A 27,393-nucleotide genomic window follows, 5' to 3' on the forward strand; every position below is an offset into this window, starting at 1 on the left:
TCTCTTGCAAAGCGTGGTAAGTTTTACCACAGGTCTACATACAAGTGGTAGAAGAAGCCGGGCTGTCAAAAAGTACTCTGCTCAAGCCGCCACCACCACCACCCCGTCCTCGCTATAGGGAGGCAATAATTTTGGGGTATATTTATTCCGGGCTGTTGCAAAGGAAAGGGGAGAATAAATTTTAAAGCGCACCTACGGGGTTTTCCTTACTTTCGCACTGGGGTTTTTTTTTAACCCAAACACTCTGTAAAGTGCCATGTACGTATATATTTAATTTATTTTTTCCGCCAAAAATTGCGCTCAAGGTGGCTAACAATAAGAGCCCATAGCTAGTGGCTGTTTTAGATAAGATCGAGGAATGCATAATATTTCTTAGCTTCTCCACTTCCAGCTCCAATACGGAGACAATAACACTGGGCAGTTTTTCTCCCTTCCTAGCGCAGGAAGCATTAGCAGGCCAGCATTTTATTTTTTAAAATTAAAGTGCATTTTCCCCATTTGAAAACGCATAAACTCCCGCCTTTGCTTCCAGCTTTTGAGGGCTTGGGGGGGGGGGGAAACTCGTGGTGCCAAATTACTGCATCGATATAGTTGCTGGTTTTTCCTCTACGATCTCTTATGAGCAGTTGCCATTTTACTATGCTAACGACAGCTACGAAAACGAGTTAGACATAAGCTGATAATAGCTCTAACTGTATGATTTCATGTTTGATTCTTGCTTTTTGTTTTTTTCATGGATCTATGGATCGCAATAAAGAAGTATGTATGTAAGTCGGATCTGCAGAGAAAAGAAGACTCAAAGTAGGGGCTTGTTTGTGTGTAGGGATGGCAACGATGGTCGTAAAGCAAGGAGGGTGTTGACGCCAACGCTGTTGCTCATTTTCGCCCTTGCGAGAGTATCGAGTGGGAGAGAGCCGTAAAGCAAAGTGTGGTGTTGACGGCTGCCGGAGAGAAACCAGGAAGTGAGTGTTTGTGATGGGACCAGGGGGGCGGAGGGGAGGGGAGATGTGGGGAGATGTGTCCCCCCCCACCCCCGTCTTCTCGCGGGCGATGTTGGGCGGAGGGTGTAGAGTCGGACGTGCAAGTGCTTAGAGGAGAGAAACGCAAGGAACTGGTGCACCGTAGAGCCTGAAAGCCTAATCTTAAAAGATACTTCGCATGCTCTTAACTTAGTATCCTTAACAACCGTCTTGCAAGGTAGACCAACGGGGCTTACTCTGATTTCCCTGATCAGCATTTCATTTGATGTCTTTAGGTGTCTTCCGTCTGTGGAATGGGAATTCTGGCCTATCGTACATGTCTGTTGTAAGGATAACAAAATAATGCACATTAAATGCTTTGGAAGCTCAAGCACTGCAAACGTTCTAGATATTATTTACTGGGGGGGAGTGAGAAAGGGAGCTGAGCTGTGACTGGGTAGAGTTAGAATGATTTGTGACTTGACAGGGAAGATGGTAGTGTAGATATTTCTGGGAAACACAGATCTGGAAAGTGGGGAAATTTGTAGCCTGTTTTTATGTGTATTTACTTGGAGGTATGTCCCACTGGGATTTGATCTCAGGGCTTGCAGGTGTATTTCATTCAATGGGACATATACCTTAATAAATGTAAATAGCATTGCTACTCTATTGAACTCAGTGGGACTTGCTTACAAGTAAGGTACATAGGATTGGACTGCATGACACCAGAAGAAAGAAAGAGACATCTGGGGCTGTGATGGTGAGGAATTGGGCGGCTCTTGACTTGGTGGCATCGTTTTCATTTTATCTGGTGTTAATTGAACTGTCTTCTGGGATGCGGAGCTTCTTTGGAGAGGAAGTAGGGCAACAAGCAGCTGAAAGGGGAAATAACGTGGATAATTGGAGCGAGGGAAAGACGAACAAGGTCTGACTGATCCCATTAAATACCCAGCTCCATCTGTCCCAATGCTATCTTGCACTGACCGAGAGCAGAATAAAGAAAAATGAACAGGAACAGAAATCCACCGCCACGGGGAGGCAAGGGCACTGCTGCACCTAGACAGGTGAGTCACTATACAGCTGTCTTCCTGTTTGTGTGTGAGATACTCTTCCTTTCAGGTGCTTTGTTCAAGGACGTGTTGGTATCTGCTCCAGGTTGCTGCTATCCTGTCCTGAGTTCTGTGAAGTAATACTCTGTGCATTGTACAGATCCTCTCTTGGCTTGTGCCAACAGGTCAGACCTTCTGCTACAGGAAACTATAGTAATAGTAAAAGGGAACAATATAATTCTAAGTGCTGCCAAGTGCTGTGTTTTCATGACTCTAGTTGTAGTGTAAATGTTTCTGATTTTCTATATGGCCAAAGTCTCAAGCAGTGCTGCTGTTCCCCATGCACGGAGTGACTGACACATCTTGTGAACAGAGTAAAAGGCATGTCAGCCAAGATCTATAGTTTCTCTTCCCCAGTGGAGGCTGGTGGTGCTTAGCACCTTGGATAGCTTCTTTAGAATTCTGACTAAAGTCTGGAGTGGATTTATTGCCCCACTGATCATGGAGCCATCAGCCTCCACTGCTCATCCCTAGCATGTAAATATATTCTGTGATTCTATTTTACTTCTAAATTTATTTATTTATTTATTTATTTCATTTCTATACTGCCCAATAGCCGAAGCTCTCTGGGCGGTTCACAAAATGGGTTAAATGGTTGCTCTATAGCTTTAAGATTAGGCTGAAACAGTATTATTTATTTATTTATTTATTTATTTGTATCCTGCCTTTTGCCCAATACTGGGCCTCAAGGCGGCCTTACAAAATTTTAAACATATACATTTTAAAACCTAGGAAAAGAAATTACAATATTAAAACATTAAACGTTTAAAATACACAACAATTTTGCAAGTCCTTAACATAGATGGAGGACCAGATTATACTCCAAAGGCCTGCCGGAACAAAGAAGTTTTTGCAGCCAAAATTTCTTGACAAGAATGTCATAAAGTTTAAAGGATGCAAGAATGCAACTCTAGTGCGCTGATATACATATGCAATTACTGGGTCCAGAAACAGGCAGCAGCGCAGTGCTAATGATCCAAGCAGGACCATATGTCTGACTCCATGTCAAAGCCTGCACAAATCATCCTGACCTGGTTCAGAAATATGTACCCATTCCACAGGTCAGCCACTTGTGAGCTAAAACAGTGCTGTATGATGTTAATGGAACTTTTGCAACACTTAGCAATGTTCCGAGTTAGAGCTATAAACATATGAAGAGTGTCATTGAAATTCAGTTTAGGGCATAATCCTATGCATGTTTAAACAGGAAAAAAGTCCTACATCTCCCAGTATCCCCCAACCATAATGACAGACTGGAACATGCTGGGAGTTGTAGGATTTTTTTCTGCCTAAACACGCATAGGATTGCGCCCTTAGTTTTACTTCTGAAACTATCAAGGAGTGTTTCTACTGCTCAGTATCTGTGTAGTGGTAACAGCACGGGTACATCATTGACCTGGTTTATGGTTAGAGGGCAGAATGGAGAGGAGAGGAAAGTGCCCAATAACACTTCCCCAGTGTGAACTGGTAGCCAGGTGTGGCAAAGGTGAGATTAGTTGCCGGAATAATAATTGTGCAAAACACTTCCTTGTTCCGGAAATGGCTTGTGACTTCAAGAGGACTCTCTTCTTGCTTCTCCTCTCGACTCAGTGAGCTAGTGTAAATCTATCCCAGGAGTCCAGTCCACCTTTTGATATTGCAGCATGTGGCAAAAGATGCAGAATGTAGGGCAACCAGCTTTCCTTGTAATCCTGCTGTTGAAAATTGTTCACATTCTGAGGGCTTTTTCCTGGAGGATTATTATGGGCTGAGACAAAAGACCCTGATGGAAGGCAATAAGCGGTTGCCTAGGGCACTGGGCTCCTGCACAGTAAGTTAAAATGTTAACGGGATAAAAGTTCTATTAACAGATTGAGGCACAATGTTAGGACAACTTAAATGCTAGAAAACCACACACACACACACACACACACACACACACACACACAAACCTCAATGCCCAGTGGCTATTAGTGTAGGAGCCGCCAAAAGAGTTAATAACTTCCCTTTCTGAACTAGCTGGAGACTTGGGAAAGAATTGTAAAGGTAGAGGATACGGAGAAGTGTCAGTTCAACACATAGAAGCAAGAGGGTTACATTTCAAAGGGGATATGTTGCCCCCCCCCTTTTGGTGTCCCCCCAATTACGGTGCTTCTGAATTGTGCTCCTGGGTCTCTCCTTTTTCTTACTGTTACGTCTCCTCCATTCTTCCCAAGATGACACCTCTTCTTGTCAATTTCTTGTATGTTACCTACTCCATCTCAGCCCTTCCTTTGACAACTGAGACATTTAAGCATTCACTAGGCAAGACTACACATTACAGGCAAGCGAAAGTGCATTCCTGCGCACTTACGAAAGAACGGGGGGGGGGAATCTCTATATACACATCTGCATACTCCCAAAGCACCGATTTTTTTTTTTTTGAAGACAGCAAACAAATGACAGCCCCTCCAAAGTGCTGTTTGAGCATCGGTGTGGAGGGGCAGTTACTGGCAAGGGAGACTGGAGATCGAAAAGGGAGAGAGCACTGGCAGGATCACAAAGAGCGGCACGAGCATTTATGCCGCTCTTGCCAAGTGGCTCTGTAGCTGGTCCCAGCAACCCGTGGTAAAATCACTTTCCAGGTTTGGACAGCACAGCAACCCACCACGGATATGAACAGCCCTACAATAACCCATGGGTTCTTACAATGGCTTGTTTGTGAAAATTATGTCACCTTGAAGAATATGTGCCGGGTTTGGCCAACACAACAACTGTTTTGAGGATAAAATGGAGGGTGGGGGAAGGCTGTGTAAGCCACCTTGGGTTCCTTGCAAGAAGAAAAAAGGCAGTGTATAAATAATGGACAAAAGAAAATCCAACCTTTTACAGTGGGGGAAAAATGTGCAAAAGTCAGGAAATTCCCAAATGATTCATTGTTGGTGGGGGGAAAGGAATGGTAAGTAATTGGCCATCTGGAGATTTGGAGGGCCAGATCGAGACCCCAGGCAGGTGGATCTTCGCCATGAGATTGTGCACCCATGCCTTAGATCACATATGGCAGCATTAATAACCAACTTAGAACTTTGGGGCAAAGACATTAACAATAATCTCAGGCTATTATGGTTCAAGAATTTGAATACCAACAGTGCAATCATATATCTATCTATCTACTCTAAAATGGGTCCCATGGAGTTCAGTGAGCCTGCTCCCAGGATACTGGGTAAAGGATTGCAGCCGTAGAAAGACTTTTTAAAGAAGCTTCTGTGCTGCGAAAGTTGGATAACATGAGACTGTTTTATTTTAGTTTTTTAAAGAAATGGCTTTCCATGATTAAGGAAAAATGTATTATGGGGAGGCAAAGGTTGATGCAGAGATGAATGCTGATGGAAGCCTCTTGAATGCAAATATGCTTGAATTATAGGGAGCTCTAACCTTTGGACTTGGATGTATTCAGTGTGTATATGGCAGACCAATAACATTTAATACTGATCACAGCCCTCTGTTTGGTGCATAGAAAAGAACATGATAGACAGGGCCGGGCAAAGCTGGCAATCGGTCCAGGCCAGACGGGAAATGTAGGCCCCATTTCAAACTGCTCATTAAGTATTTTTGAATCAGTTCTAAATACATATGAACTAGAACGATTTATAAAAAAGGTAATGGCAAGCGCTTTTATTCAAGATGTATATAAGACACCACTTCTTCACATTCAAAAGTGCTTTACGTGCTTTTCTTTGGGCAAATTCATCATCAACAACAGAAAAATCAAGCAACTTTGCCTTGTCAATGTTAATGTTCAAAACCGCTAATCCATTCAAACGTTCTTGCACCATTGCGGACCGAAAGTATGACTTGATTCGTTTTAGGACACCAAAGCTCCTCTCATTAGAGGCCACTGTTGCTGGCAATGACAGAAAAATGGCTACTTTGTAACAAATCTTTACCAAAGGGACCCCCTTTGCCTCTACCAGGGGGACTCTGAGTAGCCCCCCTCAAAATCGTAGGCCCATGCCAACTGGCCCCACTGCCCACCCCCCTCTGCCCATCCCTGATAATAGATACATCCTCCAAAATAGAACTGCATTTCTATGGAAGTGTCATAAAATGCTTATAAGACACAGAATGATACAACACAGTCCAGGTTCTGTGTAGCCTTAATAATTCACCAGGTGCCGCTACTAACTAACGCTTTTGATAAGTGGTAGCACCACTTGAAAAGAAAGCATCTGCAAACACATATATCTTAAATGAACTTTACTGGAAGGATTTGAGTGTTTTTTCCTCTCATCTGGTTGGATTTTGTAGACATTCCCAGGGCACAAAGCCTTCATGGCTGCAAGTGTGCTAGTTCTATGGGCAAGTCCCCCTCAGCCCAAATTGGATTGCAAATAAACCAAGCTGTTTCCCCCAGAGCTGACTTAGAAATTGACCAACCCTTGCCTTCTGCCCAGCCATCCTCAACTCTCATCCCAACTAGTACTGGGGGATGTAACAGGAGCACTGGCGATAGTACTCCAGCCCATGATGAAAGAAGATGGCGATCTGATCCCTTCCTCCCCTTTGCCTCTGGTGTGTTGCTAGCATGCCAAGGACTGAGAGCCCCAGTGGCCCTTGGGAATTGTAGTTTTTCCAAGGGACACTGATGCCTTCTTTCCTGGTCTAGAGAAAGAAGGGGAAAAGAGATCCTATCATTTTTCTTTTAGCATGGCTGGAGTGCCAGTGCTGCTGCTCCACCTGTGCAGTCATAGAATCATAGAATAGTAGAGTTGGAAGGGGCCTACAAGGCCATTGAGTCCAACCCCCTGCTCATTAAGTGTGATTTGAAAGCAAGGGGGTAGGGTTGTGATGACGGAGGGGACAAGATTTTGGAGATCAGGGTGGCTCTCCAAACGGATGGGTAAGGTGAGAACTCATTAAGTTGGATTTTAATGAGAGCAAAATTTTGGAATTTACCTCTTCTTTGAGGCAAGTGTTGTGAGCTCCCAAAGATTGTACCCAAAGCCAAGCTGGGCGGGTTTCTCTAGCATCTCTAGTGCTAACATATGCATTATTCAAACATGCCTGTGCGGTGACATCTGTTGGCTATAAAGGAATGCTACTCCTGTTAGAGGATAATAAAACTCTAGAACTTCCATCGGGGGAAATTTCATCCCAAGTTCCATCTGTTGCCATCAATGCTCAGACAATGCCTGCAGTGTTGTGAATGCAGACAGCACCTCCAGAGTTCTCCCTTCCTTTTGGGCAGTACGTAGCTACATTTAAGGAAAGTTTCAGTGGAGTCTCAGCTGCATTGGATATACTTTTGCAAGAAGCTTGCAGCATGTAGCTCGCTTTTGCATGTGCTGATGACGCAAAGCAGCTGTCTCCAACCTGGTGCTCTCCAGATTTGTTGGAGTCTGAAGGGGACCAAGTTTGGGGGGAGAGGGGGAAGCCAGGGGGTTGGACTCGATAGCCTTATAGGCCCCTTCCAACTCTACTATTCAATGATTCTATGAAATTATGCTCTTCCAGTTGTTCGGTAGATGGTAGTATATTGCTCTTTGCTTGAGTAGTACTGAGGCATTCCTATTGCAACATTCTGTTAGATTTTTGGACAGTTACGGTCCGTCACATAAATGGTTTTGCTTTACAGTTCATCATCACCAAATCGCTCCCATTCAGTAAGCTGGTGTTTCTTTTCCAAACTGTGTTCCTTGGAAGCGTATCAGGGGCACCTTGAAGGGGAAATTAGTAATGGTTGACAAGCTTTCCTCCAAGGGGATACCAGTAGAATCATAGAATAGTAGAGTTGGAAGGGGCGTATAAGGCCATTGAGTCCAACCCCCTGCTCAATGCAGGAATCCACTCTAAAGCATCCTTGACAGATGGTTGTCCAGCTGCCTCTTGAATGCCTCTATAACTTGCAGCTCATGGAAGAGTGTTGAGAATGTCCTGGCGTAGGCCTGATGGGGCAATGGTGGGGCACAGCAGAAATGTGAACTGAGAATGTGCCCCCGAAACCTTTGCAAGGTGTTCGCACTTTGTGGCTGGCACTCAGGGATTCCTTGGGAAGGCAGATCAATGTTGCAAGGTTTCTCTCGAGGTATAGAGTACGGAAACTGCAGTGCTAGGCCATATCCTGTTGTTCTCATTTTCTTTCCTTCATTGGGAGGTAAGAAAATAATGAAACAGGATCTCATGCTTTTTATTTATTTATTTGATCACAGCTGCTCACAGGAGAAAATTAAAACAAGAAAACATCAAAATACAAACAAATCCAATAATATCATGGTGAAACAACAAACTAAATAAGAACACCTTTCGAAAGGAGAATACCACATTCAGCTAACCAACATGGAGGTGAATGTTTACATGAGCTGAATTAACTAAGCCCAAAGGCTTGGCGTCTCAGGGTATCCATGAATGGTGCCCAGCAGGCCTCTCTGGGGAAGGCATTCTACAGAGTTGCCACCACCACTGAGATAAATCTGCTCTTAGTAGACATCTCCCACACCTTATTTGGTGGAAGCACATAGAGCAAGGATCTTAGATGGAGTGCAGAAGAGGTCACATTTGAGAGAATCCACCCCTGAAGCATCAGGATAAGCCTTGTAGCCATAATTACAAATTTTACACTTGCGAAATAATTTCTGAATGAAAACTGGCTTCCCCAAACAGGCAGAGGTTGGTGCTGGTGCTTCTTTCTTCTTGAAAAGTAGGCAGTAGGTCTTCTAAGAACAGCTACTAATTTACAATAAGATCAGCATCACAGGAACTTACCTGTGAAGCAAGGACTAATATCATTAACAACTAAGGCTCCACTAGTTTTCATGACTGTGTCTTGTTCCTTGTAGATGGGCTTGCTGATGGATTTTTCTCCGGAAAGCATGGTGCCCAGTGAAGGGGAGGATGATCAGGAACTAGAGGCCGAGTTCCTGGCCATTGTTGGAGGACAGCCAAATGGAAAAAGTAAGTGGTCTTGAGGACTTTGTGTTGTTGGTGATTGCTTGAGACAGTGATTGGAGAGGTTTGCTGTGTGTGTGTGTGTGTGTGTGTGTGTGTGTGTGTGTGAGAGAGAGAGAGAGAGAGAGAGAGAGAGAGAGAGAGAGAGAGGCTATATGTCTTCCATGCCTAATCAGTTGCTGCTCTGGGGCCTTCTTTTCCTCCACACCTTTCTGCTTTTGTGGACTCTGAGCTTCTCTCCCTCTACAGTGTCGCCCCTCCACCTGACTCTTAAAGGCAGCTCTTCAGGCTGCGTCCATATTCTGTCTATCCCCTGCCATAGTCTCCACTCCCGGCTGGAGGAATGTTTTGGGTGACAGCACTGGTGCCTCATGCTTCCCTTTTTCTGGGGCAAGTGCAGGGAAGAGAGACTCACCTGCTGCTTCAAGGGCTAGGCCGTTGCCCCAAACCACAAGCTCACCCCTTGGACCTGGTTTGCATGATCATAGTAGGTTAAACAAGCCACGGTGTTTAACCTTAAACACGATGATTTGTTTAAGCTACTGCGAGTGCCATTTGCCAAATTACCCGCCCAGGCGTGGCTTGTCTTGTCATCTGAACCCTGGCAGCATGGCTTGTTGAAGGGGGAAACAACCCTCAAATAATCCATGGCTTGTTTAACCCACAGTGAGCGTGTGAACTGGCCCTTTGAATTCACTCCCATTTCCTTTTCCCCCTTCCCCCTGGCATGGATCACATGAATGCATCTTGGGGCCTCGATGCAAGTACACACACACACATACACAGAGGAATGCTTCTGCTTCAAGCCCTGCCAGTAGCCTCCTGTGTAATTTTTGAGTCTAAGGCAAAACTACACCCAAGTATTTGATGAAAGAATCTACTTGATTCTTACAAGCATCTTCCCTCTTGAGTACTTTGTTTTTCCTTACATAAGTTTGGCACCTGCCTTTCAGATGGCTTTGTGGTCATTCATTTATTTATTCCTCTGCAGAGGATCTGCATATAGTGCAAAATCAGTCCTGGACCAATCCAGACTTGATTTTGTGACAATGTATTATGGGTTGCTGCTTCTTTCCAGCTCCTTTGCCGATGGAAGCTATTGAACGAATGGCTGCTCTCTGCATGACGGATCTCGATGAAGAGGGTGGGGATGGAGAGGAAGATTTGGAAGATGATGATGAACTGCTGGTAAAAATGCCTTGCGGGGGAGGGTCTGGTTGCATTCTGCGGCTATGTTGCGATACTAGGAGATTTATTTAGCAGCCATGGTGTGGGTAGTGCCAGGGTACAGAGCCGCAGGACCCAGGACCACATCAGGCCCTCTAGGGTAGCAGTCCCCAACCTTTTTGGCACCAGGGACTGGTTTCGTGGAAGACATTTTTTCCACGGACCGGGGGGTGGGGGGGTTGAGCGGATGGTTTTAGGAAGCCCCCCCCCGCCCCCCCACTCCAGCGTCCTGGCTTCGTTTCGGCTGGGAGGGTGCCCAGCTGAAGCGAAGCCAGGACGCTGGGGCGGGTGGGCGGCTTCGGTACGGCGCGCCCGGAAGTTGCTCTCCCAGAGCGGCTTCCAGCCAGGCACGCTGTTCTGAAGCCGCCCCACCCCACTCCAGCGTCTTGGCTTCGCTTTGGCTGGGCAGGCGAGATGGCGCCCCGCGCCCAGGTACGGGGGGGTGGGGGTGGGGGTGTGAAAGGAGCTCACCTGCGCGGCCCAGTTCCTAACAGGCCATGGACTGGGACCGATCCGTGGCCCGGGGGTTGGGGACCCCTGCTCTAGGGGTCCCAATCTGGCCTTCCAAGTTTTTCCAGAAGGCCACACTCCTTTCCTCCAACCACCAATCATTTGGTGCCTTTCCTGAGGCTCAGTTACTTGCAGTAAGAGCTGTAAGCTGCAACGCGCTGATATTTTTGATATTTTGGGCCCGCCTCTTTTGTTTGACCCCACCCATCACTCCTCGAACTGAAAGAGGTTTGAGACTCCTATTTTAAGCTGCAATGGCTTGTCACCATTTCCCATGTATTTGTCTAAACCTGCTGTGTTCAGAATAGAGACTTCAAAAGTTGGAAGGGATCGAAAAGATAATCAAGGCAAGATTTTCGTACCAGCTATGCAGAGATCAATCCAATTTCAAACAGACAAAAGCTCTTTTTCTGGGTAGAGTGACTGAACCCCCCCCCCCCACTTAACAATGGCTTTCATGTACTTTCTTGTTTTGAGCAGAGTTTGTCAAGAAAGGGAAAGTAAACTTTGGTTGAAGAATGTCTACTTAGCCTCTAGATCAGCCTTCTCCAACCTGGTGCAGACGTGTTGGACCTCAATTCCTAGCATCCCAGAAGCAGGAGTAAAGAAAGTAGATAGTGGTATCAATGAAGGCTGCAGCTTTCAATGAGCTATTGAAGGCAGCTAAAATGGAATCAACTAGTGGCTGTGATGGAGGAGGGGAGAAAGGGATGCAGAGAGATGACAGTAGTCGGTGGACTTGGTACATTAAAGTTAAGGAAGTAGTGAAAGACTGAGGAACCAGGGGGGATTATGGCAGGTTTTACTTCTTTTCCTCTTAAAGTTAGAGAGGAAAGATGTGACGAAGCCATTAATCAGCAATATATAATATGTCTGTCTCTTCTTTTTCATGCATTGGTTATTTCTCGGTTGGACTACTGCAACCTTCTTCTCATTGGCCTTCCTTCTTCTCACATCAGTTCCTTGGTTTCTGTTCACCACTCTGCTGCTAAGATCATTATTATTATTTTTATTTATTTATTTATTTATATAGCACCATCAGTGTACACGGTGCTGTACAGAGTGCTGTACATCGTCTTGGCTCGCCGCTCTGACCATGTTACTCCACTTCTGAAATCTCTTCATTAGCTTCCAATTCACCTCAGAGTCCAATATAAACTTCTCCTGTTGACCTACAAAGCTTTTCACAGTCTAGCTCCTTCCTATCTTTCCTCTCTCATCTCACACTATTGCCCCGCTCGTGCTCTTCGCTCCTCTGATGCCATGTCTCTCACCTGCCCAAGGGTCTCTCCTTCCCTTGCTCGGCTTCGTCCATTTTCTTCCGCTGCCCCTTACGCCTGGAACGCTCTTCCAGAACATTTGAGAACTACAAGTTCAATCACAGTTTTTAAAGCTCAGCTAAAAACTTTTCTTTTTTCTAAAGCTTTTAAAACTTGATTTTGATCTGACTTTATACTGTTAGTTTTACTCTACCCTGTGCCTGTTTGGTGCATTCTCTTCCCCTCCTTATTGTTTTATTATGATTCTATTAGAATGTAAGCCTATGTGGCAGGGTTTTGCTATTTTATTGTTTTATTCTGTACAGCACCATGTACCCTGATGGTGCTATATAAATAATAATAATAATGATAAGGGAGGCAATCTTTGAATTAATACTGGGGAGTTGCAGTCTAACACCTCTGAAGGGCACCAGATTGGGGAAGGCTGAATTAATGCTCTGTTGGAGTACTCCAGATAGTTACATTTGGATAAAAGCTGGTACGGAAAGTCTTCATCCAAATAGCTTGCTGTGCTTCTAATCTTCGGACAGCTCTAAAGCAAAATGCTGGCGTTCTGTAGGGTGAATTTTTAAAATCAGAACATTTAACAAATATTGTTTCCCTCCTGCGTAGGCTGAACTCAGTGAAGTTCTTGAGGAAGACGCCGAGGCCAAGGACGCCCCGGTGCCTGTGCCTGCTAAGGTACAAGTGTAGGTCCCCACTTGGGTTCCTTGCTCTTGCCTTCTTGGTGGCCACTTTTTTCAACCAAGTTTGGGGGGAAATTGGTTTTTCTTTGCAGATCTGTGGCTAGCACTAGTTGATGTTGCAGGGTCTTGGGCATAAGGCATTCAGAGGCCCTGCCTGTTTGAGTCGTGTCCGCTGTAAATGCAAGGGGGCAGTGACTGGGACACATCCACCTCTTGCATATCCCATGAAATGAACAATGCTGCCTAGGTTGCCAAGGGCGGGAGCTGTGACCTGGGAAGCCCTTTGTTCAAACCTCGCCTCAGTTATGAACTCACTGGGGGACCATATGAAAAGGAGGACAGGGCTCCTGTATCTTTAACAGTTGCATAGAAAAGGGAATTTCAGCAGGTGTCATTTGTATATATGGAAAACCTGGTTGAATTCCCTCTTCATCGCAACAGTTAAAGCTGCAGGTGTCCTGCCCTCCTTTAAAACTGCTCACTCTAGTATAGCTCCTGCAGCTTTTACTGTTGTGATGAAGAGGGAATTTCACCAGGTTTTCCATATGTACAAATGACAGCTACTGAAATTCCCTTTTCTATGCAATTGTTAAAGATACGGGAGCCCTGTCCTCCTTTCCATATGGTCACCTTGCACTGTATGGCCTTAAACCAGGAAACCTGTGGCCTTCTTAGATTTTGTTTAACTCCCATCAGCCCCCAGTCAGCATGGGCAGTGGATGGGGATGATGGGAGTTGTTGTCCAGTATCTGAAGGGCAAGAGGTTTTCCACCCATGCCTTAGACACCCCACTATCATCCAGCCTTATTCCCACCCATCCATAATACGGAGATAACTGTGATTTACTGTTAGACCACTACTAAAACAGCAGCTGAGTGGTTGTGGTAAGGGTTACTGAGGTAGACTGTGAGTGTGTGAAGTACTTTGCATTCTTGGTCTAAAGCACAATGTAAATGCTAATTGTTAGCGGTTATATCACACTTCAGAGAGCCCAAAGCAATAAGCATACACACTCAGTAATCCTTGCACAAGCCCTGCAAAGTTGGTCCATAATAATTATGATAATAGCAGGAGAGCAGAGGTTTGGCACTGAGGTCATGACTTCTGAGAGTATGTGATTTCCTTTTCTTTACCAAACAGGCTAATTCCAAGTGGCTGTCTCTCAGTTTACAGCACACAGGCAGGTGGGCGCTATGGCAAGAGAGTGGAGGGACATTTCCCTAAACATGTGTCTGGAACTATTGCAAGGGTAGGCAACCTGGTGCCCGATATTTTGGGAGTCCAACTCCCATCAGCCCTGCCAGCATGTCCAATGGTCAGGGAAGATGAAAGTTGTAATCCAACAACATCTGGAGGGCACCAGGTTGCCTAGCCCTGAACATTTGGGTCAGGGCCCAAGGGCTGCAAGACTTCTATGACTTGCTCTTCTACAAATGACCAGTGTTGGTTTGCCTGAAAAGAAGCATCTGTTTTGTTCTCTGCCAGACAAACGATGCCCCAGCGGATTCCAGCAGCACCGAATCCATTTTGCTAGAAAGACTGGCCATGTACAAGGCTGCGGTTGCTAATGCAAAATTATCTGGGGAAAGCTCTAAAGTACGCCGCTATGAAAGGGGTCTCAAGGTAAGCCACGTAATATTTATTTAATTTATTTCTGGAACATTTATATCCCACCCTATATCATTAAGATCTCGGAGTGGTGTACAGTAATAGTCACTGGAACATAATTGTTTAGCTTGGTGGCTATCAGATCTTTATAGGAACACCGGAAGCTGCCTAAAACGGAGTCAGAGCCTTGGCCCATCTAGTCCAGTGTTACTGACACTGACCAGCAGCCACAGCTCTCCAGAGTTTCAGGCAGGAGTTTTCCTGTTCCTATCTGGAGATGCCGGGGATCGAACCTGGGACTTTCTGTATGCAAAGCAGGTGCTCTTACCACTGAGCTATGGACCCTTCTAGTTTATGTTAAAAATTAAGGGGGAAGGGCTTAAAAAAGCTTTTCTTCCAATAGCTGACTGGGGGATATCCCCTTCCAACACATTTGGAGGACACCAGGTTGTAAGCTGGAATAACTTGTGTTGAATTTTTGGGATGTGCTGTTACTTTATGACGCTTTTTTCTTTTTCCCCCCTTCCAGACTCTGGAAAACCTGTTGACCTCCATAAGGAAAGGCAAAAAGATTGATAACGATGAAATTCCTCCCCCGGTAACTTCAGGAAAGAACACTCCTTCCCAGCAGGCCTCTCCTCTGGAGACAGCGCCAGCCTCGCCGGCCTCCGTGCTTGGCAGAAGGGCTGCATTAGCCAACCACCTTCCTCCAGAGCCTGCTTCTGTGGCCCCTGAGCCACCACTGCCCATCTCACCGCCTGCCTCTGCACTGCCCCCCAAGTTGCCACCACCTGTCCTTCCAAAGCCAAAGATTTCTCCAGCCCCTGCTGGGCTGCTTGGGTCCCCAGAGACACCGCAGCCAAGGCCTGCCCCTTTGACACCTTCTCCTTATTTGGGTTTGTATTGAATGCAAATTTTCAGTTTAAAAAGACTTTAGTGTGTGTGTGTGTGTGTGTGTGTGTGTGTAAGAGAGAGACATCGACTTTGGACAACACATCACAGCTTGTCATGGCTGCCAGGTCACATACGCAACCCCTAGTCAGGGGTTGTCATGTTGTGTGAACCTGGTGAGCATGTGGGTTATATGAGGCTTAAACAACCCTTGCATAAGCCTAAAAAAGAACCTGGGTTATGCAGGGGTTGTTTAACTCTCACATAACCCATGCTAACTGGGTTCAGACAGTACAACATCCCAAGTGGGCGTTGCATATTCATAATGGCAGCAATACAGTCTCCACAGCCTCACGGTGGATTAACCAACTCATCATGGGCTATTGTGTTGTGCGAACATTCCCAGAGAGTTTTTTTGGGAAGGGTGACTTGCTGGACCACAAAGAAAGAAAGCCTCTTCCACCTTGAGTTAAAGCCATGTTTAGTCTTGCCTCAGTTTCCAGAGAGCTTCAGCTGTGGGGCCGTATATAAATACCCTATTTCTTCGATTCTAAGACGCACTTTTTTCCCATATAAACATCTCTAAAAATGGGGTGCGTCTTAGAATCGCGGGTGTGTCTTAGGTTTTTTTTTTTCTGTTGGTGGTACTGAAATTAGTGTGCGTCTTACAATCGATGGTGTCTTACAATCGAAGAAATATGGTACAATAAATAAATAAATGTTGGGCCTAGAAGCCTCTTACTGATCTGCACGGGTTTTAGCCAACTGCTGGTAGGCAGTGTGTCTCTTCACATATCTAGTTGTATCATCGGCTCCCTTTCCTCCTAGCCCTAATTCTTCCTACTAATATCTCCCTGGTGTTAGGACTCCTGGGTTTTAATTCTATCTCCCCATCAATCTTGCTGAATGGACTTGTACATAATATAGTAGTAAGATACCTCTAAGGCTCTTAGGTTTGTTTCATCAGAAGTCACAGTTCTCAAGACACAACAGCGCAATTCCTGTCCATTGCATGGGGTGAGGGGAGAGGTCTTTTCCCCCAAAAATAAATAAATTCATTATAAATTTGAAGTGAGCTTTACTTCGTTTCTTCACCCCTCCCCTGAATAGGAATTGGAGATGTGGCCTGGAAAAAAATTCCAGGGGGGAAAAAATGAACAAAGAAACCCAAATTAAAAACAACATTTTTTTCCAGAATGTTTTGGGATTTTTTTGGGGGGGGGGACTCTTCTTTTCCACCCACCCCCCAGGTTCCACCCACAAGCCCTCACATCTGTGTAACAGGAATTTTGTTTGATTTTTCTTTAAAAGAAACCTATTGTTACCCATCCTAGGCCTTTGGATTAGGGGCAGGACATAAATCCAAATGAAGCCCCCTACTAAAATCTCCACTTGGGAAAATGTGGGTCTCTGACATGATGGCCGAGATCCACGGAATACTTCAACTTGTTGCATGCACCCCCACACTGTGTTCAAATTGTGTTTCTCTAATGGCAGTTCCTTCTCTAATGGCAGGTGGCTTTTGAAATTGTGATGTGCCACTGCGGCCTGCAGTTTAAAGAGCAAGGGGGATCAAAAATATCTTGGGGGATGGGGGGGGGCAACTAGCCAAAATAGTTCTCTCCGGACTCCCAGTTTGTCAACTCTCTTGGATTGACAGGAAGGTATGGTGGCATGACGTACTTCTTTGCTTGTCCTCAGATTCCAAAAACTCCAGTGCTCAGACCGCCCTGCAAGCCAGACAGCGGGAGTACAAGCTGGCGGCACTGCAGGCTAAACAGGAAGGCAGCATTGAAATGGCTACCAAGTATTACCGCATAGCCAAGGTAGGCACGCTTCTGCAGCAAGGCTGTCATCCATTTGGCAAGAGGAGATGAAAAACAGACTTTTGGTGGTTACAGGGAAGTACGGGAAATGTTTCCCGGTGCTGTTTTTGTGCGAAAGGGATTCAACCCTGATCAGAGCAGGAAGAGGGACTTGGCAGCAGACCAGATGTGTCTGCTGTTAGGATCCCTGCGATGCAGGGTAGAGGACTGAGGAGGAGGGAGACGATGGGGCAAACCACCCACCCATAGTGGGTGGTTTGCCTGATCGGCAGCTGGGTGTGCTAACCATGCAAGGTGGGTTGTTCACAAAACGCCTCGCCCAGCATGGCTATCCACCCACCATGGATTACTCAGCAATACTACAAACAAGAAGGATCTTGGAATTGTTGTTGATCACAAGCTGAATATGAGCCAACAGTGCGATATGGCTGCAAGAAAGGCCAGTGCTATTTTGGGCTGCATTAATAGAAGTATAGCTTCCAAATCGCGTGAGGTACTGGTTCCTCTCTATTCGGCCCTGGTTAGGCCTCATCTAGAGTATTGCGTCCAGTTCTGGGCTCCACAACTCAAGAAGGACGCAGACAAGCTGGAGCGTGTTCAGAGGAGGGCAACCAGGATGATCAGGGGTCTGGAAACAAAGCCCTATGAAGAGAGACTGAAAGAACTGGGCATGTTTAGCCTGGAGAAGAGAAGATTGAGGGGAGACATGATAGCACTCTTCAAATACTTAAAAGGTTGTCACACAGAGGAGGGCCAGGATCTCTTCTTGATCCTCCCAGAGTTCAGGACACAGAATAACGGGCTCAAGTTAAAAGAAGCCAGTTTCCAGCTGGACATCAGGAAAAACTTCCTGACTGTTAGAGCAGTACGACAATGGAACCAGTTACCTAGGGAGGTTGTGGGCTCTCCCACACTAGAGGCCTCCAAGAGACAGCTGGACAACCATCTGTCAGGGATACTGTAGGGTGGATTCCTGCACTGAGCAGGGTGTTGTACTCGATGGCCTTGTAGGCCCCTTCCAACTCTGCTATGCTATGATTAGTGCGATGTGTGAACTCAGCCTGTGTTCAGATCTGTCTCTGCTGAGAACTCAACTCGGTGGCCTTTAGACAAGTCTCTGTTTTCTTAGCCTTGGCCTCTCCCATCTGCAGTTTGGGAATAATACTGATGCACTTTCTGTGGTTACTGAGCTCAAGAGCGTGGAGTGCTCTGAGCACATTTTAATGCTAGACAAATGCTAAGTATTGCACTGGAGGAGGCAGCAGCCAGAGAAATAAAATTGAACTGGCAGCAGATGGGTTGCCTGCTGTGGTTTATGGCATTTGCGAAGGAGGCTATAGGCGGGAGCTTGAGTAATTAAATAGGGCTATAGGAGCCAGTTTCTGATGCCAGTCACTTAGGAGAAGAATGGGGTCTGCTGGGAGCCTGTAGGCAGGTTATTTGGGCATTGCTTCTTATCTGCCCAAAAAAATGCAATCAAGAAGGAGAAATAGAGGAAATTGGGTCTAGGAAATTGGGTCAGCTGAAGCCCAGGAACCTGGATTTCCACTGAACAGCTGCAAAATGGTAGGGTGACAGGATGGAGAAGTAGCTGTTTGTGTTCACCCTTTAATTCACCCGCCACATTTTCCCCATAACACCTCCTGCCAGGTCCCAGCCAGGTTTCTGGATGTATGTGTTGCTGAATCATGGGAAACGGTGGACTAGGGGGGAGGCATTTGTGGTGGGGGAAATGACAGACAGAATGTAAAGGAGTGCCACATTGCCTTGCAGGTCACAACCTCCGTAAAAGGCTTGGCCAGCTTGTAGCTCTTTGCCTCACTTCACAGCGAAATTACAGGTTGAAAAGTTTTGCTGCTTAAGTTGCGCTCAGCTCTTCAGTTGAAAGGATAGAGAAGAGCAAACGGTTGACGTGTTATGTTCATGTCTTTCAGAGCTTGGACCCTCTTTTGGTATCTGTGGGTAAAGGAGAGAGCGTTGATCTCAGCCGTCTGCCTCCGCCTCCAGGTGAGAATGGTTGAGAACCTGGCTGAGTTTGTCTCGCTGTGTCCCGGGCGTGAGCTTTCCTAGCATATAAAACGGAGGGAATCTTCACCAGGAAGCAGGTTGGATTGGGATGGTGCACAAAAAGGCAAAATATTTTCTTCAGTGTTCCACTCACAATCCTCTGTGTTGAGAGATGGTATGCCAGTCCGATTTTCTAGTTGAGAGCAGGTTTATTGATTAATTCCCTAATCATAGCTGGCTGTTGCCCTAATACAAAGCGTCTAACTACCTGAAAACGTAAGTACATTAATCAGTTCTTTAATGAGCTCGGTATTCCTAAACTGAAATCCAAAAGCCTGAAACCATTTGGATTAATCCTTGAGCAATAATTAGGTCTGATCCAGGTAGCTCATCCTCACAGAGGAGTTGTCATAGCCAGGAACTGCTCTGTAGCCTTCATAGTCCAAGAGCCAGGCCAGGATTTACTTACTCAAAGAATGCAAAAGCTTAGTGAATATTTTTTGTTTATATATTACATAAGTGTCTCAGAAAAGTGAGTCTTACAAAATTCCAGTGGTGATCGTGGGCTGCGTGATGACATCATCAATATTACTGCCGCGCTATTATGTAGTTGCCACATTTAAATATGCATAACTTCTCACCCGTTTATGCTACAGAGATGGGTTTTTTTCTGAAATGTTTCAAATTTAATGACAAATACTTTTTGTAATTACACATTTTTGTTAACTCCATTAGTTTTTGAGATAATTTCATTTGAACGTATAAAATCAGTGTTCACATTGGTTATGTGTGACGTTTAACCATGATTTACTCGAAAACTATACGACTTTCAAAAGAATACTTACGAACAAAAAAGTTGCATTTTTAAATGAGGATTAAGAAAATGTATAATAACATGGGGTTTATTTACCCCAACGCTTAGGGAATTATGAGTGATATGTCGTTATACGTCCACTTTCTCAGGATTGTATGATTTTACAGTTTATCGTACAGCTGCCCACAACTGGAATTATGTAAGACTTGCTTTTCTGAGACACTTATGTCATATATAAATCAAAAATATTCACTAAGCTTTTGCACTCGCTGAGGTAAATAAATCCTGCACTGAAGACAAAGGACACGAAGTCTGGGGCTTCACATGAGACTATCAGGAAGCCAACTTCTTCCAAAGATGCTTTAGGGCTGCAATGTTATATACACTTACCTGGGCATAACTTCCCTTAAATTCAGTACGGCTTACCTCCGAGTAGGCCTAGATTGCACTGCAAGTGTCTCCTTTGCGTTGTTCTGCTCACAAAGCTGAATGCTAGTATGAAACGCTTGTATATTTTAGCAGCCACCCAGGTTTATAATGGCTTGTTTCAGCCTGGTGCCCTCCAAATGACTTGGTTCACTACTTTCATCATCCCTCAGCCAATATGGGCAGCATGATGGGAGCTGTAGTCCAGCGCATCTGGAAGTCACCAGGTTGGGGAAGAGTGAAGTGTTGCAAGTACTTATATCAATTCCTAGTTTTTGGCTAGGAAAACACACTTGTTCTTGTTTCTTGCTTATGGCTGCTGACAGGAACGAAGTGGAGTCTCCTTGTGTGAAATGCTTAGCCTGCTACTTAATTTTGTTACCTTTTTGCATATAGGGAAACCTTCATGTTTGCTCAGTAGTGAAAATCGTCTTGCCTTGTGGTTGGAGGAAGGATTGGGAATGCTTAAGATTCATTCCCAGCTCAGACATGTATTTATCTAGGAAGATTTAGATCCTGCCCTTTGAGTAAATGAATCGCATGGCTGCTTACAATACATTGTTTTATAAGCACACACATGATATACACCCTGAGCCCTGCCAGGGCAACTGTATTGAAGCAGATGCATTGTGAAAATGTGGTCTAATTGCTCGGCACACTTAGGGCCAGTTCACATGGCGCTTAGGGCTCACCATGGGCTACTACAAACCGAGGGCTATGTGAGGGTCATTTAACCTTTGAATAACCTGTGGTGGCCAGGTTTGGACAGTATGACGCAATCCCCTTTGAAATTGAATATTCATAATGGTGACTGCATGCACCTGGCATGTGCCATTTATTTATTTATTTATTACATTTTTATACCGCCCAATAGCCAAAGCTCTCTGGGCGGTTCACAAAAATTAAAACCACAATAAAATAACCAACAGGTTAAGAACACAAATACAAAATACAGTATAAAAAGCACAACCAGGATAAAACCACGCAGCAAAAATTGATATAAGGTTAAAATACAGATTTAGAACAGTAAAATTTAAATTTAAGTTAAAATTAAGTGTTAAAATACTGAGAGAATAAAAAGGTCTTCAGCTGGGGACGAAAAGAGTACAGTGTAGGCGCCAGGCGGATCTCTCTGGGGAGCTCATTCCACAGCCAGGGTGCCACAGCAGAGAAAGCCCTCCTCCTAGTAGCCACCTGCCTCACTTCCTTTGGCAGGGGCTCACAGGGAAGGACCCCTGTGGATGATCTTAAGATCCGGGCAGGTATATATGGGAGTAGGCATTCCTTCAAATAACCCGGCTCCAAGCCGTTTAGGGCTTTAAATGTCAATACTAGCACTTTGAATCGGGCCCGGACCTAGGCTGGCAGCCAATGAAGTTGTAAAAGGACTGGCGTGATGTGATATTTAATCCATGGCTTATCGTAGATTAAATAACCCACGGTGAGCCTGACGCGTCATGTAAACCATGCCCACAGGTGTTTGGGATGCGCGGGGAGGGGAGCAAGATAGAGAAGTGGTGTTGGGGAAGACACCCTCCCTGGCCAGATAAAATACTCAGAGTGGATGGGGAATTGTTTTCATTGGGGAGGGAGTTGCCAGCCTTTTAGGAATTAGCTTATTGTCATGCTTTTAACTGGTTGTCTGTTTTCCACAGATCAGCTGCCCAAGGAGATATTGTCATCCCTGGGCGTGCAACAGCCCCCTGTGGCAACGACAACGCCCCTTGCCCATGCTGTGACCCCTCCGGCACCAGCCGTGTCAAATGCAGGAGGTAGGAACCCCAAAACATTTCCTTGTTTCTCCCCTACCTGAAGGATGCTGCTGTACTGTGCAGAGCCAGTGGTTCAGCTAATGTAGGTCAGAAGTGCAGGTGCAAGTCTTGCCCCATCCTTTTTCTTCTGTGCTTTCTCGCTGGCTTTTCTGAAAACAGTTCTCACCGAATTAGGAAATCTGAATCTGGGTTGTGCCTTACTTATTAATATTTATTTTTCAAAAAATCTTTATACCCTGCCATTTTTTCACAGGTCAAGCAGCTCACAGCATAAAGAACATATCCACTGTAAAATTACCAAATATATATATGTATGGCAAAACATGGAAGAACAACAGCATTAAAATAACCAAGGATTTTTTTATTATTACTACATTTTTATACCACCCAATAGCCGAAGTTCTCTGGGCGGTTAACAAAAATCAAAACCATAATAAAACAACCAACAGGTTAAAAACACAAATACAAAATGCAGTATAAAAAGCACAGTATAAAAAGCAGTGTGTATATGAACATGATCTATGGAAAACACAAGGTCACCCATGACTGTAGGGGATCCCCAGGATGCTCCTTTTAGGTTAAAAATTGCCACTAGGCCATTTCTTAAAATTGAGGCTGTGGCGGATAAATCTCAAAGACTTGTTGGTCATTCACACACAAGTAGGAAGGAATCCCCTATAACTAGGAAAGATTCCTTTAATCTGGGTTGTGTCATGTGGAGTGTGGCTGGGTAGGATGAAGAGTAGGTACTGGTTCCTCTCTATTCGGTCCTGGTTAGGCCTCATCTTGAGTATTGCATCCAGTTCTGGGCACCACACTTCAAGAAGGACGCAGACAAGCTGGAGTGTGTTCAGAGGAGGGCAACCAGGATGATCAGGGGTCTGGAAACAAAGCCCTATGAAGAGAGACTGAAAGAACTGGGCATGTTTAGCCTGGAGAAGAGAAGATTGAGGGGAGACATGATAGCACTCTTCAAATACTTGAAAGGTTGTCCCACAGAGGAGGGCCAGGATCTCTTCTCGATCCTCCCAGAGTGCAGGACACGGAATAACGGGCTCAAGTTACAGGAAGCCAGATTCCGTCTGGACATCAGGAAAAACTTCCTCACTGTTAGAGCAGTACAACGATGGAACCAGTTACCTAGGGAGGTTATGGACTTTCCCACACTAGAGGCATTCAAGAGGCAGCTGGACAACCATCTGTCAGGGATGCTTTAGGGTGGATTCCTGCATTGAGCAGGGGGTTGGACTCGATGGCCTTGTAGGCCCCTTCCAACTCTGCTATTCTATGATTCCATGACTGGTAGCACAATCCTATACATCAGTCTTCCCCAACCTGGTGCCCTCCAGATGTGTTGGCCTTGCTGGCTGGTAGTTATGGGATTTGTAGTCCAACACATCCGGAGGGCACCAGGTTGTGAAAGGCTGCTGCACATGCTTAATCCCGCCATGATGTAAGTCGCACCATCTTCGGTGGTGCTTTACTCCCTAGCAAGTGTATTCACGATTGCAGCCTTAAGCTCCTTTAGGTATCTTCCAGTACAAAACATAAAATAATCAATTTATAAAAAGAATTTTAAAAATTATAGGCATTGAAAGATGGGAAAACAAAAAACAAATAAGAAGTTCAAGGAGCAAACATAGCCTGTGATATTTTAGAATATTTTTCACAACAACAACAGTTTATTGCGGCCAATAGACCATTCCAGCAAATAAAAATTTTACATACAAGCAAACTGAACATACCATTAACTATTAAAAATCAGGCGATCATAGAAGATCTAAAAGAAATGGCCAAGTTCAAAAACTTGGCCACTTGCTCAGTAATTGATTTGTCTATATTACAAAGTAAAAGAGACGTTAAGAATTCAGTTGGGTGACCAGGATAAGATTGTAAAATAGGGTTTAGAGAAGATCGTTTCTAGCCCCTAGATAAAATCTACAAAACAGTAAAACATGAGATACAGTTTCCACTTCACTATTGTTGCAGGGGCAGCATCTGTTGAGCACTGGAATTTTATTAAATCTGCCCTCCAGAAGTTTGGAGGGAAGGACATTAAGTCTGGCTAATGAAAATGCTCTCCGATATTTTAGAATAAAAACTCCTATCAGCCCCAGGAAGCATGGCCAATGGTCAGGGATTATGGGAGTTGCATTCCAAATGATGTGGAGGGTACCAAGTCACCTCTCCTTGGAGTAGGGGATTGGGCTGGTTCTAGGTAAGCCATCAGCTCCCCACCCACTCCACTTTTGTTTCCAGGTCCCTATTAGAGCGTCTTGTTCAGTGTAAGAATAAAGTTATATTGGATGGCACCCTTTTCTTCCAGATATACCCCCGCCCCCTCGAGATATGATGGAGGCCCTGCAGCAGAGGATGGACAGGTACAAGACAGCAGCAGCACAGGCAAAGAGCAAAGGAGATGACAGGAAGGCCAGAATGCATGAACGGATTGTGAAGGTGAGGTGCCTACCTGTTTTAACTAGAAGTCCCTGCTTCTGTTTTGGCTTGCTGCCTTTCCTGCTCAAATGCTATGCAGCATAAGTCTCGGGGTATAGTTTGAGTTGAGCAGGCTCTGCTAACATTTTTGCTCTTGCCCCAACATAACTGGGCTCAGAGTCACTAGGATGTATGCTGGTTTGCATTTTTCTGTTGTCTCGCTACAAAGGCAGGTAATGAATCTTAGGATTGATTGAATCCTAAGATTCATTATCTGGAATCTTGTATCTGTCAAACGTTTTGCAGAGAGAAGTTGGTGAATGTGGAAACTGAAATAAAATGTGGATTTCCAATTATTGTCCACTTAATATTCAGTGTTTGAGATCAATATTACACATTGGCCTCAACAATTTGCAAAAGGTTGGCACGGAGAAATCCTTATGGGTCAAATCACAAGAGTCAGAGGTCCACGTGTTCTCTTTACACTCTTCCTGTTTTGGGTCAGTGGGTTCTGCTTGCGGAAAAGGCAAATTTCAGCCTAGACTACTATAGGAATGTACTATTCCTGGATATAGACTTGAGCCAAATGACTCTTTGATTTCCATTGGTGATTTGCTTTTAAGGAGTAACTCTTTTTTTAAAAAATAAAAAATGCAATACTTGAAGATGAAGGTGTTTAAAGCACAAGTGATACTGAAAGAACAGTATAGAATAACAGTAAATAAAACTGTTCAGTGCAAGACAAGAGAGACTGAAATGTATGCAGTACAAAGCTGAACTAATTCTGCTTTCAACTCCAGGAAAAACAAGTCGGTATGCAGGCTGTGGATATGGGTGACTCTGGGTTAACTTTGCCTGCATCAGAGGCTAGCCTTTTGATGAACCTACAGGCACGTCATGTAATTGAAAAGTACTATACAAGCAATTAATTATAATAATTAAATGTAATTGCTTTGATTAATAATGTTCATCATCATTGGGCAGAGCAAATATTTATTTATTTATTGCATTTTATATATATATACTGCCCCATAGCTGAAGCTATGCATAAATATACATATATGCAACACTTGTTGTTGTTGTTGTTGTTTTACTGTGAGCAGCCCAACAAAAGTGGCTTTTACACAGTGGCTTTTACAAAAGTGGCTGTTCTACACAGGCCATATTCTCAAATCACACTTTTCAGCTTCTGCCTTTTTCCCCTCCACCAGCAATATCAAGAGGCCATCAGAACTCACAAGGCAGGGAAACCTGTTGAATTTGCTGACCTACCTGTTCCCCCAGGTATTTAGTTCCCATCTTTATTTTGGCAGCGGGGTGGTTGCTTTGGGTTTCTTCAAAATGTTTCCAGGTTTCAGCTGCCCTCGAGGAGGAGCAAGTAGAGGAAAATGGTGATGGAACTGGGGATGGTGGCTAGAGAGTGCGTTAAAACATTTACATTTCTATACCTGTGTCTTCGACACAGGAACAGAATTGGGTACATGACGGCCACATCATCATCTTACTGAAATGTTTGAGCTCTGCAAGAGGTGTGTCTCAGGCTTACGTCTCACCTTTCTAGCATGACAATGTTGCAGCAGTTACAGCAGTTTTGTATCCAATCCTGTACTTAGTGCTAAAATTAGTGGTAAAGCAGCAGTTTCTGCAGCCGAAACTCTCCCCACGGCCTGAGATCGATCCCAGCAGAAGCTGGTTTCAGGCAGCCGGCTCGGGTCGACTCAGCCTTCCATCCTCCCCAGGTCGGTAAAATGAGTACCCAGTTAGCTAGGGGAAAGGTAATAATGGCCGGGGAAGGCAACGGCGAACCACCCCGCTATAAAGCCTGCCAAGAAAACGTCAGCGAAAGCTGGCGTCCCTCCAAGAGTCAGTAATGACTCAGTGCTTGCACGAGGGGTTCCTTTCCTTCCTTTCCTTGACCCCCTTACCTCTTGTGCTGGCCTTCTTTGCTATTTTTTTAAAGGCTCCCAGTGAGTTGGTATGGGGTGGGATTTATGGATTTCATTAAGGACCCCTTCCCCCTGTACCTTTGAGCCTAGGACAATGGTTTTCAAACTCTACCTTCAGAGAAGCTTTTCTACATGTATTTGTCAACAGCAGAACCCCTGCACGTTACAGAGGATTCTGGAAGCGTCTTAACACACGCAAGCCTGGCCTGCACATGCAGTAGGAAGAGGTGATAGAATCCAGAGGTGGTAGAGTGGGCTGTATTATTCATGCTTCAGGTGGGCAGTGCGACTTTTCAACGCTCCGCACATATGATGTTCCCTGCAGTTGAAAAATGAGCACACCAAGGAGAGAGGTTCTGACTCCGTATGCACCGCACTGTATCGACAAATCCTTTTTATGTGATTTCCCCCCCACCTGCCAGCTGAAATGTGGTACAGTCCATTCTACCACCTCTTTCCTCTGCACACATAGGCCAGGCTTCAGTTCACAGTAGGCACTGGCCGGGAATGTTGGTCCTCACTGTTGCTCCAAGTGAATGGAGAGCACATCCTAGAACACCCCCAATATGCTATTGGAGCTGTGCATTGCAGCAGAACATCAGGCACGATAGGCAAGCTTTCCCACTGAGGAACCCTAAGATGCAGCAGAACTAAGTTCTGAAAACTGCCGACCTAGTAGGGAAAAGTATTGTCCCAACCAGCCTGTAAGTATGGATGGAGAGGCTCTGTTCACGCCACTTACCAGGCCCTAGCTGGCCATCCAACCCTGTCCGCCATGTGCGCTGAGTGGTCCGCAGCCTCCCACTTCCTTGCTGAGCCATCATTTTGTGTTAAAATGTCGGCTCGGCTTTTTTTGTAAAGGGCCCTTTTGCGCAAATGGCAGCTCTAAAGGGGGCGTTTATGCAAAATTACGGGCGTAAATGGTGTATTTAGACCAGTTATGCCTGTAATTTTGCGTAAATTTGCTTCTTTACGGCTGCCATTTGCGCAAAA

At 45.1% G+C, this 27,393-nt stretch overlaps 1 protein-coding gene across 1 annotated transcript in view; it reads left to right on the forward strand.

The window, feature by feature from the left end:
* Positions 1-819: 819 nt before the first annotated feature.
* Positions 820-27,393, forward strand: part of CC2D1A (coiled-coil and C2 domain containing 1A) — a 65,159-nt gene continuing 38,585 nt past the window's right edge. Inside the window, exons 1-12 of the mRNA XM_063119360.1 lie at positions 820-962; positions 1,912-2,023; positions 8,863-8,977; positions 10,050-10,159; positions 12,601-12,669; positions 14,160-14,297; positions 14,812-15,178; positions 16,875-16,999; positions 18,934-19,006; positions 21,902-22,018; positions 24,345-24,475; positions 25,666-25,738. Of these exons, the coding sequence (XP_062975430.1) occupies positions 1,964-2,023; positions 8,863-8,977; positions 10,050-10,159; positions 12,601-12,669; positions 14,160-14,297; positions 14,812-15,178; positions 16,875-16,999; positions 18,934-19,006; positions 21,902-22,018; positions 24,345-24,475; positions 25,666-25,738 (1,378 nt within the window). The 5' untranslated portion in view covers positions 820-962; positions 1,912-1,963. The remainder of the gene's footprint in view (positions 963-1,911; positions 2,024-8,862; positions 8,978-10,049; positions 10,160-12,600; positions 12,670-14,159; positions 14,298-14,811; positions 15,179-16,874; positions 17,000-18,933; positions 19,007-21,901; positions 22,019-24,344; positions 24,476-25,665; positions 25,739-27,393) is intronic.

Source organism: Elgaria multicarinata, chromosome 3 (genome assembly GCF_023053635.1).
Source record: "Elgaria multicarinata webbii isolate HBS135686 ecotype San Diego chromosome 3, rElgMul1.1.pri, whole genome shotgun sequence".
In the NCBI taxonomy this organism is placed as follows: Eukaryota; Metazoa; Chordata; class Lepidosauria; order Squamata; family Anguidae; genus Elgaria; species Elgaria multicarinata.